This window comes from Desmodus rotundus, chromosome 13 (genome assembly GCF_022682495.2).
Source record: "Desmodus rotundus isolate HL8 chromosome 13, HLdesRot8A.1, whole genome shotgun sequence".
Classification (NCBI taxonomy): domain Eukaryota; kingdom Metazoa; phylum Chordata; class Mammalia; order Chiroptera; family Phyllostomidae; genus Desmodus; species Desmodus rotundus.
In genome coordinates this window covers 31714708-31734322 of record NC_071399.1, presented here as the reverse complement: position 1 = coordinate 31734322, position 19615 = coordinate 31714708, and the positions used below count along the sequence as shown (strand labels likewise).

At 34.7% G+C, this 19615-nt stretch overlaps 1 protein-coding gene across 1 annotated transcript in view; it reads left to right on the top strand.

Annotated features, from left to right (window-relative positions):
* MYO16 (myosin XVI) overlaps positions 1-19615 on the top strand; it is a 518514-nt gene that overhangs the window by 293876 nt on the left and 205023 nt on the right. The window contains exons 21-22 of the mRNA XM_053916793.1: positions 5648-5720; positions 17760-17912. Of these exons, the coding sequence (XP_053772768.1) occupies positions 5648-5720; positions 17760-17912 (226 nt within the window). The remainder of the gene's footprint in view (positions 1-5647; positions 5721-17759; positions 17913-19615) is intronic.

Genomic DNA, 19615 nt, shown 5'->3' with positions numbered 1-19615 from the left:
ACCCCTATTTCTAAAAATGCTTTTTGGTAACAAAAATATGTATATAACATATATATCACTGTTACAAATGCGGTATAATAAATAAGAGCATGTGTTTATTAAAAGTATGAATGCCTTTTAGCTGTGATTTGTAGCTTTCACTGATCTTTTATTCTTTGTATTCTTCTTAAACCTGGGGAGAGTTCCCCACTTGGGTTCTCTGTTGTAGGTTAAAATTAGACTTGTTTACAGGACTGGCAATTGGAAGTGGACCTATGCAGTTCTTCACAGGGCTTACCATCACAGGGGCTAGTGTTAGACAGCCTGAGTTCAAATCCTGGCTCTCTTTAATGGTGCCCTTGGACAACTTAAAACTGCACTGTTCCCATTTCAGTGTTCTCCTCCATAAAATGGGGGTAATTACTGCACTTACCTCCTAGGGTAGTTGTTAAGGCTAAATGAGGTAAGGTATTTTCAGTGCTCATAGCAGTGCTTGGTACACATGTTAGCTCTAGTGTTCAATCCTATCGCTGGATTTTCTTATATATCCAGGCTAATTAACTGCAGTTTTCACCCCAAGGGCTCTCCGAATAATTTTGCCTCCTAACTTCCTTTGCCAGTGGGGAAGAAGTACAAGGAAGGACTGTGTTTAGAAATGATGTTGGTTTACACAGTTCCACACAGGATAGGAGGAGGCAGATGGTTGCTTTGGTAAACACACTCCCTCCATCACCCAGCTTCTAGCTTAACTTGTTCGCAAGTGCAAAATCTCTCCTTAATTTTTGACATGTTTTCAGAAAATGGTAAACCTCAGGTACTTGCTTTGGTCAAAGATTAAAAGGCAGGAACTCCCAAAAGGATGCAGCCCTGGAGTCACAGCTCTCCACCCCATGTTCCTCCCACAGATGAGAGAAAATGCTGGGAGGTGAGCTGTGGGATGGGCACAATGAGCCTCTACCATGAATGCACATTGCCAGTTAAAAACAAATCTTATTACTTAAGTTCTTCAGTGTATCGGCAGCAGAGTTAGGGAATGCCATAGTGTAGCTCACCACCCCAGGGACTTTGCACCACTAACCTGTGTGTAAGCTCTCTGATCCCAAGGGTAGTGTGTCTGGACAACCAGATTGCTCAAGCCTGGAATGCTTTTATATTTCATTCTGACCCCATTGGGGGGCCTACAAGTCAATGATCAGCTGAAGAGGCTGACTCAGCTCTACATCTCTCTAAGGATTTTATGCCAAGTAGGATTTAGCTATTTCCTAAAATAACTACATGCTTAGGTAACTCTCTAGTTAATTTCCTTGCCTAGGGATTATTGAGGACAAATTCTGACTTGTACATGCCACCAGACTTCTCCGCCCAAATGAAATCAGTTCATCCATGTTCTAAGGTAGACATTCTTTTCAATTCAGATCTTACCCCTTCCTATATTCACACATGGAAAACAAAATCAAAACCACAAACATGCCTTGGCACTTAATATTTTTGTCTGATATAAAACGTATTGTATTTTATTAATAAACTATTGCAAGTGAGACAGCTTTGTTAACCATCAGGAATGCCCTCAGGAGAATTCTAAGGAAGAATTTGAACTAAAACAGACCATCTCATTAATATGTTAATTTTGCCTACAGGATTGAATCCTGGTTGATCAGATGACCTCTGTCTGTTCCTCTTTGCTAGAAATGGGATGTTGAGTTAAATGCCTGTGTAATATGAGGCAAGATATCAATAAGAGAAATGACAGTAATGCTGACTGCTACATAGTATGGGCACTTTGCTGGCTGCAAATTCTTGTAACTCTCCTGCCAAGGTTGCTATTGCAAAAACAGACACATATTTCATTCGATCAGAAATGATGAAATAGATTTTTGAAAGAAAATGAACACATTATGTCTGTCAGTAGTTGCAAAAGCAATCCTTAAAATGCATTAAACCTGCATTTAATTTTTCCCCTGAAAATGATTTCCTTCTATACCATCTTTTTTTAATAGCATTTTAATTTTGTAGCTAAATATAATTTGGAATGCAATATCTATGAAATCTTAAAAAATCATTTAAAGGGAATGCTCCTTAAACCAAATTTATACTACTCTAAATTACTAATAACTTACTTTCCCCACTCTGAACTAGAATCTTTTAACACATTTTTGTCACTCACATACCTGCATAGCCTCAGCATCCTTCCTGTGCTTGTCAACACAAAGTCCCCATCCTTATGAGAAGAAGTACATACACAGTGACATCGTGTCCCTGGTAGCTCTTGCCTTTTTTCCCAACTCCTATCAGTATTACATGCTGTAATTTCAGGGCTACTGCTGACAAGGGTAGCTGGGAGTCGGTCAGGTGAGTCACAAATGAGATCTTGATAGCAGTTTTCTGGAAGCATCCATGCTTGCAACCCACATAGGGCCCTCAGGAAGTGCCCCTGCTCTTTCTCTCCTGACTCTTAGGGGCCCTGTTGCACCTCTCATCTCTGCACAAGCACAAACCTTCTGGGCTACACGTTTGTCTCTCTGTCCTTAAGGGTACTGTTGTGCCTTCCCCCACCAATTCAGAAAATACCAAACATGTATTTAATCTATTTTTAAAATAAAAGTTAATGATAAAAATATTATAATATCCAATATAGAGCACTTAAAAAATTAAGAAATCATCTCTAGGCCTGCTCTTTAAAGACATCTAATGTTAACTTTTTTCTGTTCCATTGATTTATTTTTAACATTGTTGAAATTATACTATAAGTTACTAATTTTTTTCCATCTTTAGGTTTTAGCTTATTGTTATTCAAGAACACTTACTATGCAGTCACAGTGTCTTTAAAATATCAATTGAATACTTATTGGTTATAAAAATAATATTGATTCACTGTAGAAAACTTAGAAAATTCAGAATAATAAAAAGAAGTAAACAAAACTATATTTCCTCTTCTCAGGTTGACTGTACTTCTTTCAGATGTTCTGGATACATAATGGGGCTATTCTGTATACAGAATGTATATGCTGCTTTCTACTAATTTGAGAGTTTTATTATATTCATCATAGGATGCATGCCATTTAATTAATTATATTTTAGCATAGGGTATTTATTATTCCTTTTTGTTTAGCTACATTAATTAAGATAACAAAGAACATTCTGGTTCGTATTCTTTAATTGCATTTCTGGTAATTGTGTTAGTGTAGGCTCCTACATATGAAAGTACTGGTTCAAGTGAAATGAACACTTCACAGCTTTATACCACACAACTAAATCGTTGTTTAAGAAGGCTCTACCCGTTCAAACTTGTAACAAAAGTATGTGGGACTTTCTCATCCTAAGTTTTAAAATATTATTTCTTCTGCAATTTTAATGATATTGACATTTTTAATATGCCTATTAGCTATTTATATTCTATTAGCCATTCTCTTCATTTCTATACCAACTATTTTCTGAAAGCCACTTCCAGTGATTGGAAATACATGGTATAGTAGCTATTATCTTAGATCTTTATTTGCAGCATGTCTAATTGTAACAATGACCTAGGTGTATGCATACTACTGTATCTTACTTTTATAGATGATAAAACTGTAGCTCACATATTTTAAGTAACTTGCCCAAAGTTATCTAAGAAGTGTTTGAACTAGGATTCCTACCCAAAACAAAACAACTCCAAAACCTGACCAGTCTCATCACTAAGCTCCTACAAGAGAAACAATGCAGCTCATAATGTAGAAAACACACACATGTGCACACACACAAGAAAGCAACAAATCATCCAAAACCTGAGCATTATTGTTACCACTGAGTGAACATCACTCCCAACATATCTGTGCACCTTACAGAGTTGGATGGACAGAGCATGGATGGCCGGGAGATAATGTATGACTGGTCACTCTTGTTGATAGATTGAGGAAATTCATGAAAATGAATGAGACTATGCACTTTAAAATAATACTTACCTCTAACAGAATTTAATTTTATGTATATATTTCTCCTGCAAAAAAAATCGTATATGTTTAATTATACTTTTAAACATTTTCTTTTGTTTTTCTCCAGACCTAAAAAACAATCTCATTTGTTTTTTTGTTCTAACATTTAATTATCTAATACATATACAGTTTACTTGGGCACATAGGATGAGGTGGAGTATATAGCTAACTTTTTGTTTTTGTTCTAAAAGATTAAATCCATTACCTGGAGACATCCATTAAATGATTCTTCCTTTCTCTAATTGCTTTATATTCTTTGTCATGCAAAGTTTTTATTAAAGGCTTTTAAAATGTTCTGCCTTCTGCTTCTGAAGCTGATTTGTACTAACCACAACAAATAATCTTAGAGGCAGGATACCATAGAATCAATTCTCTACCTTTCTTTCAAGAAAAAAAATGGTCATTTAAGTAATATATTAAAACCCCTAAGGATCATGAGTATGTAGTGACTGTTAAAATAAAATACAGTCACAAAAAGAGTCAGTTGTCAACGTGGTTCTATAGTTTGGACAAGCCAAGTGGAGAGGATAATAATAGCAAAAATATCTGCGTGAGCAAGAGTGGTGGTATTGAAACAATAAGCACAGCAATGATGATGGGATCCCACACCCACTGGCAGAACGTGAGGACAGCAGTTGTCCTCCTCATACTCTGGACCAATGATGAGGAAGAGGACAGGTATGTGCCCTCCTGGTCACCAGCATCCAGAGTCATCATCAGGGCCCTCTTTGCAAGAAGCAACCTCACACACACTCCTGCATGCTGCCACCACTCTCCTCACAGAAGCCAGGCTGTCAGGGCTGCTGTCGGCAGTCAGGTGTTCTCCCTTCTTTCCTAACTCACCATGAGGATTCTGACATCAGTGGCTTGAACCATCCAAGACTGTAGCAAATTCCTAGTGGTAGTTTGCACTGGGGAAATAAAAGTATCACAAAGTACTTTGATTGATTTCTTTTTTTTAATCGCTTTTCCTTTTTTCTTGTTTTTGTTCAAGTACAGTTGCCTCCATTTTTTCCCCACCGCTCCCCCTGACCCCAGTCATCCCCACCTCCAGCCCTTGATCCCTACCCCACTTTGATTTTATCCATGTGTCCTGTATAGATGTTCCTGAAAATGCTTTCTTCCCATTTTACAACCAAGTTGTATGCTCTCTATTCTTCTTTATTCATAAGAATTCCTCTAGGAAGATCATAAGATAATTTTTGAAGTGGCTGAATTTGATCTGTCAGAATATGCACACGGCTCAATTTGTCATTTACCTCATGTTGTACTTAGGTGTGATGAGGGGACTGTTTGAGTCCTGCTTCTGTAGCCTAACGAGGTACAAGTGTTAGCTGGTGAGAGCCATTTAACAGGTGGCACAAATTCCTTTAGAGAAAGCAAGTCTAGTCAAAGGAGAAAGACAAAGTACTGCTTCAGAAAAACAAATATTAAACTACCAGTGTATTGTTACATTTTAAACTTAGAAATCACTCTATCTTTGTTAATGTTCTCTGTTTGAATCAAAGCATTAAAAGAACATGTTCCCCCTAACTTTCAGAGTTTTTCATCAAACTGTAGGATGACTATTTCTATTTGCATGCTGATACTTCAAGTTAACGGGTATGCTAAGTGGCCAGATATCTCTGACCTGGAGGAGCAAGCAGCATGTAAAAGCTTGAAGTATGCCTAGTCACTGTCTAATTGCTTTATTTCAGCATGCAGACATTGGATATTGGAATATTGGACATCTTTGGTTTTGAAGAATTTCAAAAGAATGAATTTGAACAAGTAAGTATGATTTTTTTGAAATTTTATAAACTTTAATGTTTTTCCCCACTAAGCTATTTTTAATTCAATAGAGACTACTTGTATAATTACTTTCAAACACAGAATTAAAAGAATACTTTGCCATCCTGTTTTGAAATTAATATCTCTGCTTTGTTGACGTATTCATCATTTTTGTGTGGTCTTGTAAACAACTGGCATAATCTTTTTATTTTTTTAAACGGAAGCACTTGTTTTGAAAGACAATGCTGGGTGAAGAGCTGATCTGTGCTTCTGCTATTTCAAGTAGGTCAGACAGACAGACGGAGGACATCTGTATTTGAAATCAGGGCAAAGATCTTCGGAAGCCTTGGCCAAAAATCAGAATGGAAATACTTTCTTATGCTAAATGCTGTTATTCATAGATTCATCTTTATGTGACTTGCATACATTTGACTATGGGAAATGCATAAAAATATATTAAAGAGGCATTGATTATTTTGAATCCATTTACAATTTAGGGCAACTTGAAAGACACTAAATTCTTTATGTTTATCTTAATAGTACTAAGTGAATAGCTTAGTCAAATTAAGCATATCCAAAAATTAAGTGTTAAAGAAAAGAGTAGAAACAGAATTTGCCTTACCAGGTAGAGAAAGAAACACAAAGCTGTAAAAAGTTATAGGTGGAAAGATAGAAAACCAAGGTGCACATGAAGAATTACAGTTCCACTCTGTTTAGGGAGAAATGTTAACATGGTGGTAAGGGACACTGGATGAGGAATTAAATAAAATGAATGTGAGTCCCAGTTCTGTGACTTTTACTAGCAGTTCTGTCTTGGCCAAGATGAAGGGTCTATAATGGGCTTTGGTTTCCTAGTCTGTAAAATCAAGATCACAATAGATTTACACAGTTGTGAGATTAAACAAAGTTACTATTACAGAAATTCTGGTGTTTTCTAACTCACTATACCTGTTCAAGAAGCGGGGATAGCCACTATTCCTTGTAAATGGAAATACTTGAAAAACTTTTTAAATTCAGGCATTTTTTCTTCTGAAAGTGTGGCTACATTTTTAAAAGTTTTTCAGGTGTCCCCATTTACAACAGGAACAGTTGCTATACACCATGTTAATACCATATGATCTCAGTTATATGTGGAATCTAATGAACAAATAAACTGATGAACAAAATAGAAAAAGATACATGGACACAGGGAACAGACTGGCAGCTGCCAGAGGGGAGAGGGATTGGGGAACTGGAATAAAGAAGGTGAAGGTATTAAGCAAAAAATATATATATATGTGTGCATATATACATATATATATTATTTATATAAACACAAAGACACAGACAATTGTGTGGTGATAGCCAGAGGGAAAAGGGAGTGGGGGTAGGTGGAGGTGGGCAAAAGGGGGAGAATGGGGACAGAAAGAGACTGTTTGGGGCAGTGGGTGCAGGGTGCAGTGTGTAGATGATGTTTTGTTGAGTTGTACACTTGAAACCTGTATGCTATTGAGAACAAATGTCACCCCATAAATTCAATTAGCATCCTGTAAGTACATCCTAAATCATGCTGACTCAGCTAATCCTGGTGAATTTTCATAAAGCATGGTTTTTAGAAAACGTTGCAAAAAATCTAGTATGAAATGAGACCAACAAGACCATAGATATTTTTCTCTTTTCATACTTTTTTACCCACGGATTGATGAAGGAAAACTTCATGGTTTTACTTATTTATTGCTTATTAGAAGAAAAATAGTGATGAACATAAGAAAGAGGGAAGTTAAGAGTGACCAGTGGTACGCACAATATGTGCCGGTCTGCAGGCTGCCTCTTGTGATATATTTCTCAGTGTAGATGTTTGATTGGTACCTGGAAGCTACATTGATTCCTTAAACTTTTATCTTGGAAAACATGCAGACTCTCAAATCTGCAGTGAGACTCACTGGATTCTCCATAACCTGATAAATAACATGCAGAAACCACAGGTGGAATGATGTCAAGGGCTCTAGTAGGGGCTGTGCTTTCAAGCCCCTGCTTCACAGCCCAACACAATTATCTATCAAGTGTGTGCTGACAGCTGATATGTACAAAACATGTTATTTTTCATTAAATGTTTTTTACTACAGTTATGTATAGCCCTTATTATTCTTTCTGCTAAATATTTTAATGATATATTTTAGTATATATTCACAGTCTGAGACTTTTATATAATAATGAATGGGTTTTGTTTATTTAATCCTAGGAATGAATCTCTATTAAAAATAAAAAGCTAGTTTTATCCATTTACAGGTAAAATCTCATGACCAATTATTAGACAAATTATGAAAAAATAATATTTTTTAAAACTATATATTTTTCTTAGCAGTTTTGCTTGGCTATTGTGCACAATAGTAACTAGAAGACATTTAGATGAATAAAATTATTTTATTTGTGATGAATCCAAAACTCACTTTACAGTGGACTTAGCAAATTCCTAAATGTGCATGGGAACTTTTTAAAGACCATTGATTTGAATGATACATTCTAGATTCTTGAGTTGCTAATAGAAGGTGAACTTCTTCACTTTTTATTCCACTGGAAACATTCAAAGAAACATTTAACAAACCAATATTATATTAAGACTCAAACCCAGAAGAATATTATTGTCTTTGTAACTATTTATTTTATTTACTTTTGAGCTTTTTGGCCCATATCTATTAGCTTTTCACCAGAATGTCAACTTCTACGGGGTTGAAATTGTATTTGGTGTAGCATTTTGTAAGCATAATAGAAGCTTAACAAATGTGGTTTTTTGTTGTTGAAATTTGAAGAATAAACTCATAAGAAAAAAATCTTTGCAGTGTATTTCCTAGTGGTTCTACTTGCTGAGGAATAAATGTATGTAGTTCGTGACAACTGTTTCTCCATTGGAAACTTGACAGTTTAGAAAAGGGACCAATTAGAGGAGATATTAAGAGGCAAACTACATCAGCATGTCCAACCTTGGTATCCCCACGTAGCTCTAAACGATTATATGGATGGTGTGATCCTTTAGATAAGAATTTGTTTCAGTTCACAGAAAATGCTAATCCATTTTCTCCAACCTTTAATTAATAATTTCTCTTTCAATCTATTTCATATATTATAACAAATACCATATTTAGGTTAAAAATATTATATATATACATCAACTATAGTTTGATGAGTCAGTGGAGAGGGGCATTCTACAATTTGAGTCCCAAAGTACATACATATTGCGAGGCTCTGAATCTACAACCCTGATTAATTAAATAATTACATTATTATCAGCTCTCTCTCTGTTAGGTAACACCTAAACTTTATAGACTCTCTTTTATTATCTGAAATTGATCTCTAGCACTGTAAAAATATCTCCTAAGTCATTGAAAGGAAAACCTTTCTTGCTGACTCTTCAGCGTTATGCAGTCAGTGAATTCCCACTTTATATGCTTAATAAGTAGGAAGATGATAAACAACACACGGGTAACTTCTTACTTACACATTGTAATGCCAGTGATGTTAGAAAAGAGAAAGCAATTCAAGGCAAAAGGTAGAAAAGAGCTAAAAATATTTGTATGTCCAGAGATGATCATATATTAGAAAACTGAAAAGAATGAATGAAAACATTACTATTATGAGAGAACTTGATAAAGTAGCAAGTTGTTAAATCAGCATGTAAAACCAATTACTTTTACATATATTTTAAAATATCTTTTTGGAAGGCAGGATGGAAATGAAGGCAACATTGTCAAAAATAAGTAAATAGCCTAAATGAGGGAATCTATAAAATGCTCCTGTAAGTCAAATAATTATACTTAAATGGAAAGACATATTGCACTTTTAGAGAGAATGGCTTAATATTATAAAAATGATAATTCTCTCTGTTAGTTTATAAATATAACTTGATGCAGCCCCACTACAAATAAATGAAGAAAGGATGACTGAATCAGAGCAACTCATTTTTGCAGCCCCTAAGAAGTAATGAATCTAGGTAATGAATATCAATCATTGCTAACATTATTGAGGGAGTGGCAACATGCACAAGAAGTGTCTCATGTGTTCTTGCCAAGAAAGAAGGAAAAGAAAAGGAGGGAAGGATAGAAGGATGGAGGAAGGAAAGGCAAAAACCTGAATATAATGAAATTTTGTGAGCTAACTACTAATTAACAGGAACAGAGGCCAGAGGAACGTGTTAAAATAAACCAGGGGTGCACTCTGCAAAATCCAGAATGTGGAAAACTGCTGGGCAAATGACCCGATTTCTTCAACATATAAAATGCAAGGGTAAAAATGTCTAAGCAGGAGGGTGGCCTGTATATTTAAAGAGAAATGAGGGATACATAAGTATAGTTAAATATTTGGACATTATGTGGATCCTAATTTTTAAGTATATAAAAAATTTTGAGTTAATGAATGTAATGTGAAATTTAGATATTTGGAAAACTAATAAATTATTGTTGATAGAAATTGTATGTGGTAAAGGTAATATGGGTATATTTTTAAGTTCTTATGTCTTAGAGAATTATATCAAAATATTTGCCAGTTAAATGACACAATGGCTGAGAATTACTTCAAATGAGGCTAGATTTGAGGGGAATGGATAAAGCAAAACTGGCATGAGCTGGTAACTGTTTATAAATGTTGAAGTTGGTTGATGGTAGGAAGAAGTTCATCATGTTATTCTCTTCACTATTGAATATGTTTAAAATTCTCCATAATATATTATTGTAATAAATGACTTTCCACAAACAAGGGTGGAGAAAAGAAAGGCTCTACAGTAATAGGAAATCAAAGAAGGCAAAATAAACTATAGAATCTGAAAACTGAAACATATCAAAAGAAATATTGTCCCTCATCAATACCACACACCTGCCATTTTATAGATAATGAGCCAAAATTGAGAATAATTGATTTGTTGGGGGAAGAACATATAGTAGCCTCATAAGCCACAAGGAATTCCAAAAAGGGAGTTGGGGATTCACAGCACACTTGGCACAGAAAGGCCCGGGAAAGTCCTGCAGAGAAGCTCATTAGCTTAGCTCAATGTTTCTCCAATAGGCTTCTGTTTTGTTCTTCTTTAGACAATAGTAATTGACAACTTATACAATTAGTGTTTTGCTGAACATACTTGAAAAATATTGAATATCTGAAAACCAACATCCTCCTTTTCTCTCATTTATATAAAGGTATGGCATATATATATGTGTGTGTATATATGTAATATATTAATTGATGAGCAAATCAGTTAATGGATTGTGCATGCTCTTTTCCATCATCTATCTCAGTGCATTCAACCATGTCTATGTATTAGAGTCACCTGGAAAGCTTTTAAAATATATCACTGCCTGGGCCCCACTCTGATTTAATTGGTTTGGGTCAGGCCTGGACATGAGCCTTTGTAAAAGAGCCACCAGCTAATTCCAGTGTGCAGTAGGATTGCAAATCACTGTCTAACGCCTGGGGCTCTGCCTTTAACTGGAGTCAGCTTTAATTAATCTCCTACTTTAATTCTGTGATGTATATGTCATGCTCCATTATATTTTTGCTTCAGATATTTCACTGAGTAATAAAGGGAGAACAGTTGGTGAAAATTTACTCAAGAAATTAAGTTTGTCATTAATACAAATGATAGACCATCTGGATAAGCAATAATGTTCTGTTACTAAAATGTGTTTTCAAAGGGTGTGTAATTTTTATTATTAAACCAGTTAGCAACAGCACTTTATGTACAAAGTGCATGCTAATTAAACAGTATTTAATAATTGTTCATTATCATCTATGAAGCCTCACCTTTCACCCACATTCAAGTCTACTCTGAGTAATACCTGGAATATAATGAAACCCAAAGACAATTCTGAGGGATAGAGTTGAAAAGTAAAAAATGATGATTGTTTTTGCATTGAAGTCCAAGATATTCTCAATTATTGATGGAGATTTATGTTCCTAGATACATAAACTACTTTGCCAATAAAAAATCATTCGCTGTGTCTTTCTGTGATGGTGTTTAACATACAACCACACATGCACACACAATGCAGTTCACTGAAAATAAATAAAAATTAAGCAGGTTCTGGCCATGGTTTTGGCTACCATTTGGATGGTGGGATACATTTTTCCAATTTTCAACTTGGTATCTGACATAGGATGATATGTTTGTATTGGTCCCCTAGCTACATTTACTGGCAGTTTTAAAGTTCATGTTATGGTACTTCTTTGATATTTTTACTTTGGTTCAAACAGTGAGTGCTTTTAACAGTTTAGAATAGGGAAAAGCGAACTGTTTTGGTAAAAAAAATTAATGTACACATTACTTGAAAGTGGGTTTGAAAAACATTCTATTCCAAACTGCATATGCTCTCAGTGATTCCCTTTACCACCCAGTACTGCTCTCCTCTGTTAGAAATACAAGTACACATTCCCTTTCAGAAAGCACCACCATAATTAAAGATACAAAACAAAAATTGCTCCACAGGCTACTCAGTTTTACACAGCAAGCTGGAATTTTCCCTATGGGATTTTAATAAATTACTTTTTTCTCCTCCAGAATAAAAAGAGCATGCTGTACAATAAAATGTTTAGATATATTATAAGGATTACCCCATTTCACAAAATACCATCCAATGCTTGCAGCTTGAAAATTATTAGAAGGTCAGTATAGAAGCCATATATTTTAAGAATCACTTTGACCAGGAGAGTAACAAGTTGAGCTGCTCTGTTCAAAATCACAAGCTGGTATGGGCAGAATGCTTTAGACATTCCTGGGGGAAGAAAAGAAGACTGGTATTTTGAATCCTTCCACCTCTTTCTAATTTAGCTATGTCCACATTTCACACTTGGTATCACCATTTTGACTGAAACAGCATTTCAATTCTGTAAAGCCAAAATTCAGTTCAATAAAATATTCATAAATAAAAATAATTAAATATCTCTTTTATTATAAAAATGCTCAAGTCAGTCAAAACCTACAGCCAGGTATACATACAGAGGTGGTCAGTGGTAAGACAGTCGAGAGCTAGTGGATTCCCACCAACAGTTCACGAGGGAACACTCCCCTTTCTCCCATTCTTACCAACACTTCTTTGTGGATTTATTGATGATAGCCATTCTGACAGGTGTGTGGTGATATCTCATTGTGATTTTAATTTGCATTTCGCTGATGAGCATCTTTTCATGTCTATTGGTCATCTGTATGTCCTCTTTGGGGAAGTATCTGTTCAGATCCTTTGTCCATTTTTTAATTGGACTATTTGTTTTTTTTATTTTTTGGTGTTGAGTTTTATAAGTTCTATATAAAATTTGGATATTAACCCCTATGGAAAACGGTATGGAGTTACCTCAAAATACTAAAAATGGAACTCCCTTATGATCCAGCAATTCCACTTCTGGGAATATAACCAAAGAAACTCAAAACACTGATTCCAAAGAATGTATGCATCCCTATGTTCATTGCAGCATTATTTACAATTGCCAAGATCTGGAAACAGCCCAAGTGACCATTGGGAGATGAGTGGATAAAAAGGCAGTGGTATATTTACACAAGGGAATGCTACTGGGTTAATTAAACAGTCAAGGAAATATTACCCTTTGTGACGGCATGGATGGACCTGGAGAGTATTAAGCTAAGTGAAATAAGCCAGTCAGAGAAAGATGAGTACCATATGACTTCACTTATATGTGGAATCTAATGAACAAAATAAACTAACAAACAAAAAAAATAGAAAAAGACTCATAGAGACTAGACTGACCACTGTTGAGGGGAGGAAGTTGGAGGGCTGGGTGAAAAAGGCGAAGGGGTAAGGAAAGGAAAAAATCCTCATATAGACAACAATATGATGATTACCAGGGGGAAAGGATGGTGGGGCAGGTAGAAAAGGGTACAGGGGGCATAAATGGTGATGGAAGGGGACTTGACTTGTGTTGGTGAACACACAATACAACATGCATGATGTGTTACAGAGTTGTACATTTGAAACTTCTGTAATTTTATTAACCAAGCCCACTCCAATAAATTCAATAAAAAAACAGTACGAGGATTTATTCAGATTGTCATCAAAAGTAATTTTTGTAGCTACAGAGCTGCAGTCTATTCTGAATGCAAAACGATAAGAGAATCCTATTGAATATGTTTGAGGTATTTACACTTATCTAAGTATTTTCATTAGAGAATCTCAGAATGAGGAGAAAGGTAAGTGTTATATAATTTGGATATTTCTTGTACAATAGAGAATCATTCATTGATGTTCTTATTTTGGAATCCTTTATTAGATTTCTTGTCATTGTTTCATGCTGTAACATATATCACCATATTTTTCATGGCTTTTGTATTTATTTCTGGAGCACTCTATTTCCTAAAATATATTATATTTAGGCACACCTTCCACAATTACTTTTAAATCAAACTTCTGAGATATAGTATCTATTTTTGTTGTATTAAATGACTAAATTTGCTTTTTAAAATCAAAAGTGAAAATAATTACAATTGTGTATATCACATAGTCAAAGAGAATCTGTTCCAATGGTTTTATTCCATAATAGAGTCACTCATTTTCTGTACATATATTTGTGCAATTTCTGTACATTATTACATAATGGAGTATTATTTTCTGTAAATATTTTACCCCACACTTTAACAATCTTTATTAATCTTTAGTAACAAAATTACTTTAGCATTAAAGGCCTTTAACATAGTATTAGATTGGGGGAGCACCCCAAAATTTTATTTTTTAAGGAAAGTGAACTAATTTTTAAACTTCCCACTCTTATCTAACAACCATTTTCAGAACATTTTATTTTTGATTTTTTGGTTAAAATGAGAGCCACAACTAAATGTTTTCCTTTCACAATGGGGATGCTACTGTGGACAGATGCTACACAGTTTTATAGAAAATGATTTGTTTTTCCAGAATCATTCCTGGAGGTAAACACAGTTATTGATCTATTGATATGGCTTAGTTTTAATGGGACAACACAAGAGAATGAATGTGCTAGACTGTATCAATTACAAAGAAGTAAATATGTTTCATATGATATTTAAATACTGAATTCCATCCCTCCCTTTGCTAGTTATAATGCACAGAATTTCTTAGTCTATATTTATATTCAATTGTTTTTGCCTTATCAACTAAGCATGTAAAGTTAAATTTTCTATATTGTATGTTTTCACCTGAAGTGACTATAGTCTTAATATTTGCTATATTAAGATAATTGATCAGTGGGAATATGAGTTTAATAAACATTTAGCTTGAAATATAAAGAACTTCTAGGTTTGTGTATAACTCATAAAATCTACTTGTCATGGGGAAGAAAGGAAAAGTTCTATAACTACTGGCCAAATCAGTTAGGAAGAAAATTTACACAGGAAGAAGATGATGCAGATTGATCATAAGTTTTAAGGAAATTCTCTCAAATTTTTTATTTTAGGTTTTAAAATGACTCGCCCTGGCTGGTGTGACTCAGTGGATATAGTGCCAGCCTGCGAACTAAAGGGTCACCAGTTTGATTCCTATTCAGGGCACATGCCTGGGTTGCCAGCCAGGTCCCCAGTAGAGGGTGCACCAAAGGCAACCACACACTAATGTTTCTCTTCCTCTTTTTCTCCTTCCCTTCCCCTCTCTCTAAAAATAAATAAATAAATGAATAAATAAATAAATAAATAAAATCTTTATAAAAAAAGAAAATTTCTAAAAAAATAAATAAAGTGACTTCCAAGACAGCAACAATGTGACATGTTCATAGTTTACTTTTAACTTAGATTTTACTTTGTAACAGAATGCAATTAGGAAGCTTATTCAATATACAGACATTCATTTATCACCAAATTTATAAAAACCATTTTTCACTGTGAAGCAGGGATGTAAAAACCATTTTCTGACCTGTAACTAAGAATTATTTTTATTTTTGGGTGTCAAGATATGCAATTTATGTCTTATTTTTAATATAGTTAATATTTAATTTTTTATTTAGTGAATTTCTGATTTATTGATTATTCTCCACCTGTTATATTAATAATGAAATGTTGATGTAGTCATCATGGAAATACCTTGACTAGATTAGGTCACGAGAACCTCTGAGTTTCTGCTCTCCAGCTGTTGTCAAGGTAGCCTGGTGCCTGCCGTCCTACCCTCCTCCAATCACCCCATTTCTGAAGACATTTGAGCTTTCAATACCTACTCACAAAATTCTGGTCCTGGCAAAAACTAAAGACACTTCACAGCACACTTCTGTGCTGGTGTTCAGCACCTCACAGAACACCATCGCTGTCTTAGCACAAATGCCTTGTTTTCTGACCAGTGCCCTACACTCTACTGTGTTAGTATCTTCCCTGAGATATTCCCAGCAGTGACTTCTTTATGTTCCTAGAGACCTATAAGCTCCCAACAACCCCCTCCCCCAATAGCTGGATCTGTGAGAAAAAAATGGCTCTTTTCTCTATGTACACATTATCCTTCACTCATTCTTAATTCACAAGCAACACCATTATGAGCAGGCTCAGATGCCACATGGAGAATTAAAGCCTATCTGGTCATTTGAGAAGGTGACTTCGCTCAATGATTGGACACTAAAGCATAAGGGATGCTCTTATATATCTTAGAGAGAAGCCATGAGGTCCCAGTCAATGGACAGGAATGTGTAGGATGAGCTTCTACTTCTATGTAACTGGTGTTATGAAGACACCAGACTTGGAGAAGATGTTGGGTACATGGGAAAGAGGAACCCACAGTGGTCCAGTCTTGTGTGAATTACAAAAGCTTTGGCATTTTCTTTATAAGTATGACACATTTTACATTAAATATAATCCTACATATTGTTCTTTTTTCAAATACCTGGTTTCCTTATTAAAATGTTTTATCAGTGATTTTGATTTATATATGTTTTTCACCTTTAATTATTTTCAGTGATGTACTGAATTCTAAATATTTCTAAGTGCTTTTTAAATTTTACCTAGTATAACAGTGGTTAAGGTACAGATTGGGGAACATGGTAGTCTGTTTGACTCAATGAGTTCATTAAAGAAATGGGTGTAGACAGAGAAGACATAGGCTCAAGGACTGAATCCTGGAACACCAGGATGAAGTCAGAAAAGACAGAGGAGGAGTGGCAAGTGAGGTAGGAGGCCAGTGGCCAGTGAGAGAGTGATGTCCTGGAGGACAGGTGAGGCAGGGCTCCACGGAAGTAGAGGAATGACTGTCACATATCGCAGGGAAGTCAAGGAAAATGAACACTGAGAATTGAACATTGAATTTAGAATTGCACATATCACTAGTGACTTCCACAGAAGCAATTTTGGTGATATCATAGGTATCATCAAAAATTGAATTAGAGTGGTTTCAATATTGGGGAGGAGCCAAATTTGAGATAATAAGAAAAGACAACTCTTTTGAGGTTTTTTTGTTATAAGAGAAAATTAGGTGAGTAGCCTAGTGGGAAGTAAGATTTTATTCTGATTAGATTTGGGTTACATTATTTTTTAATTTTTTAAGATAATTTTTAAGATCAAGAAATTAAAACTTTAAGATTTAAAAATAACATATTTGTTTCCTAATGGGAATAGAGAAAAATAACAGTTGGAAGAATGTAAAAAATTTTTCAGAAAAAGGACATAGTTTTTGCAATAGCATGCTTAGACCGGTTATTCTTTCTGAAAGAAACCCATGTTCTCTTGACCATGTTCTCTTGCAACAGAAATGAAGAGGCAAGGAATGCTTCTCCTCTGGGGTCTCACAGTCAATCCATCTTTTATCTTCACTTGTTGACTAAACACCAAATATTTTCTCTCAACAATACCTTTTTAAATCCTCCAATATATTTTAGACTCCAAATTTTTAAGCTAATGTTATAATCATGCTTGCTGTTATTTTTAGCATACATACTTTAAATAGAATAATCAGACCATATAAAGTCAACAATATCAAGTGAAACTCCTTACTTTGGCTTCTCAGACAATACCATAATGCTTTATCTCAATAGACTAATTGGTGTCAAACATTCTTGAGTTAATATTTCTTACAGTGGATCTGCATGGCTGTATTATCTTGTGAATTATTTTCTTTTTCTCCACAATAGCTTTGTGTCAACATGACCAATGAGAAGATGCACCACTATATCAATGAAGTGCTTTTTCTACAGGAGCAAACAGAATGTTTACAAGAAGGAGTTACCATGGAAACAGCTTATTCTCCTAGTAACCAGACTGGAGTTTTGGATTTTTTTTTCCAGGTATTCATATAATGTAATTAGTGACTTTATGGAATACATGCATTTAAATATGCTGGAGACAAATAATTTTCTTTCAAAGGGTTTTATTTTTGAGATATCTTTCTATGTGAGATTCTGCTATGTATTTATAGTCTTTCAAAGCCAACAGAAGAATACAAGTTACCTTTTCTGAAGGGGCATTTGAAGGATTACCAATTCATTGAAAGGACAGCATATATTAAATCATATGTTATAAAAGTATTTAGCATTTATTATGTTGCTAACCTCTACTTTTGGCATGGTTACAAATGCCCAATGACCAAAATTAATATTTAAAAATATAATATCTAAGACTAACATGATCATAAAATAAATTTAACAGAATATTTTATCTTCAGTTTCTAAATTTAATTATGAAAAACTGACAGAAAAATGTGTGCATACATATAATCTTAGAATATCTAAAGGCATTTATACTTATCTGTTTCTACCTTACAACACAAGAATCTTTGCGTCAGTATTTGTATAACATAAACAAAAATCTATCATATAAACAGAAATCCCTATGTACTAATATAGGAAAACATTATGTAGCTTTACCTATAATATTTCTAAAACATGTGAATATTGTTTAAAACTGATAACATTCAGTTAGTTATTGAAGAGCATAGTATTTAACTTTCTACTGATTTATTTACATAACTAAAAGAGTAGACTTATAAATTTTATGCACTTCCCATTGTAAAGCACGCTTGTTCTGCTACCAACTTGTTAACATTTTTTTAAATTACATAAGAAGCCCTCTTCCTCCAGAAAACCCTCCCTCATTAGGACACATATAGTACATAATTTATTTATGTGAGATTTTAAAAATATCTTCAAACTGACAGCAATAGATATGTGGAAAGCTTCAGGTGCCAGCACCCTCATTCTTGTTTGCTGCTGTGTCCTTGACTGCTATACACTGGTCAGCAGAATGATGTTTCTCTCTCTCTTTGACTTTCAACCCTGAGGTTTCCTCTTTGGAATCATCATGTCACTAGTAGGGCCCTGACAAGTATGAGTTGAAAATGAGAGTGGATGTTTCTGGCTGCTGCTTCTCTTTGATACCCATGCAAATGGAACGAAAAGGCATACCAAGTCTAGGTATAGTACTGTACCTATAGGTCTGTACCTATAGAAATGTACAGGTCTGTATACCACACAAGCATATACTGTACAATACAAAACAAGCTTATTGTTTCCTTTCAAGCACTTCCTAATCCTCCACTACTCACAGACATTATAATTTTTGCATAGGCCTCATTTATATTTCAGTGAACACATATTTGTCTTATTTCCCTGAGGGGAGGGGTCGATCCATATTCTTACCAAATTTTCCAAGTGTCTAGTACAGTTCATCACACTCTCAGTGTTACTGCTTGTTGTTGTTAGGGTGAAATTGCATATGATAATAACCTTTCACATACAGGAGAACAATTCACACTCCTCTGAGCCTTCTGACGGAATTGAAAGGCCATTAATCCCTTTTTATGACTTATTTCTCCATGTTATGTTTTCTTCAGAAACTTCGGCAAATTTTTCAAGTCAGTAAGTTTGATTATCAGCATTCTTTCATGGCTTTATATCAAATGTTCAGAAAAATACAACACATACAAACTTTAACATGCTTGGAGACAATATAAATTATAATGCTTTAAAAATATATCCCATTGGTAACCAAC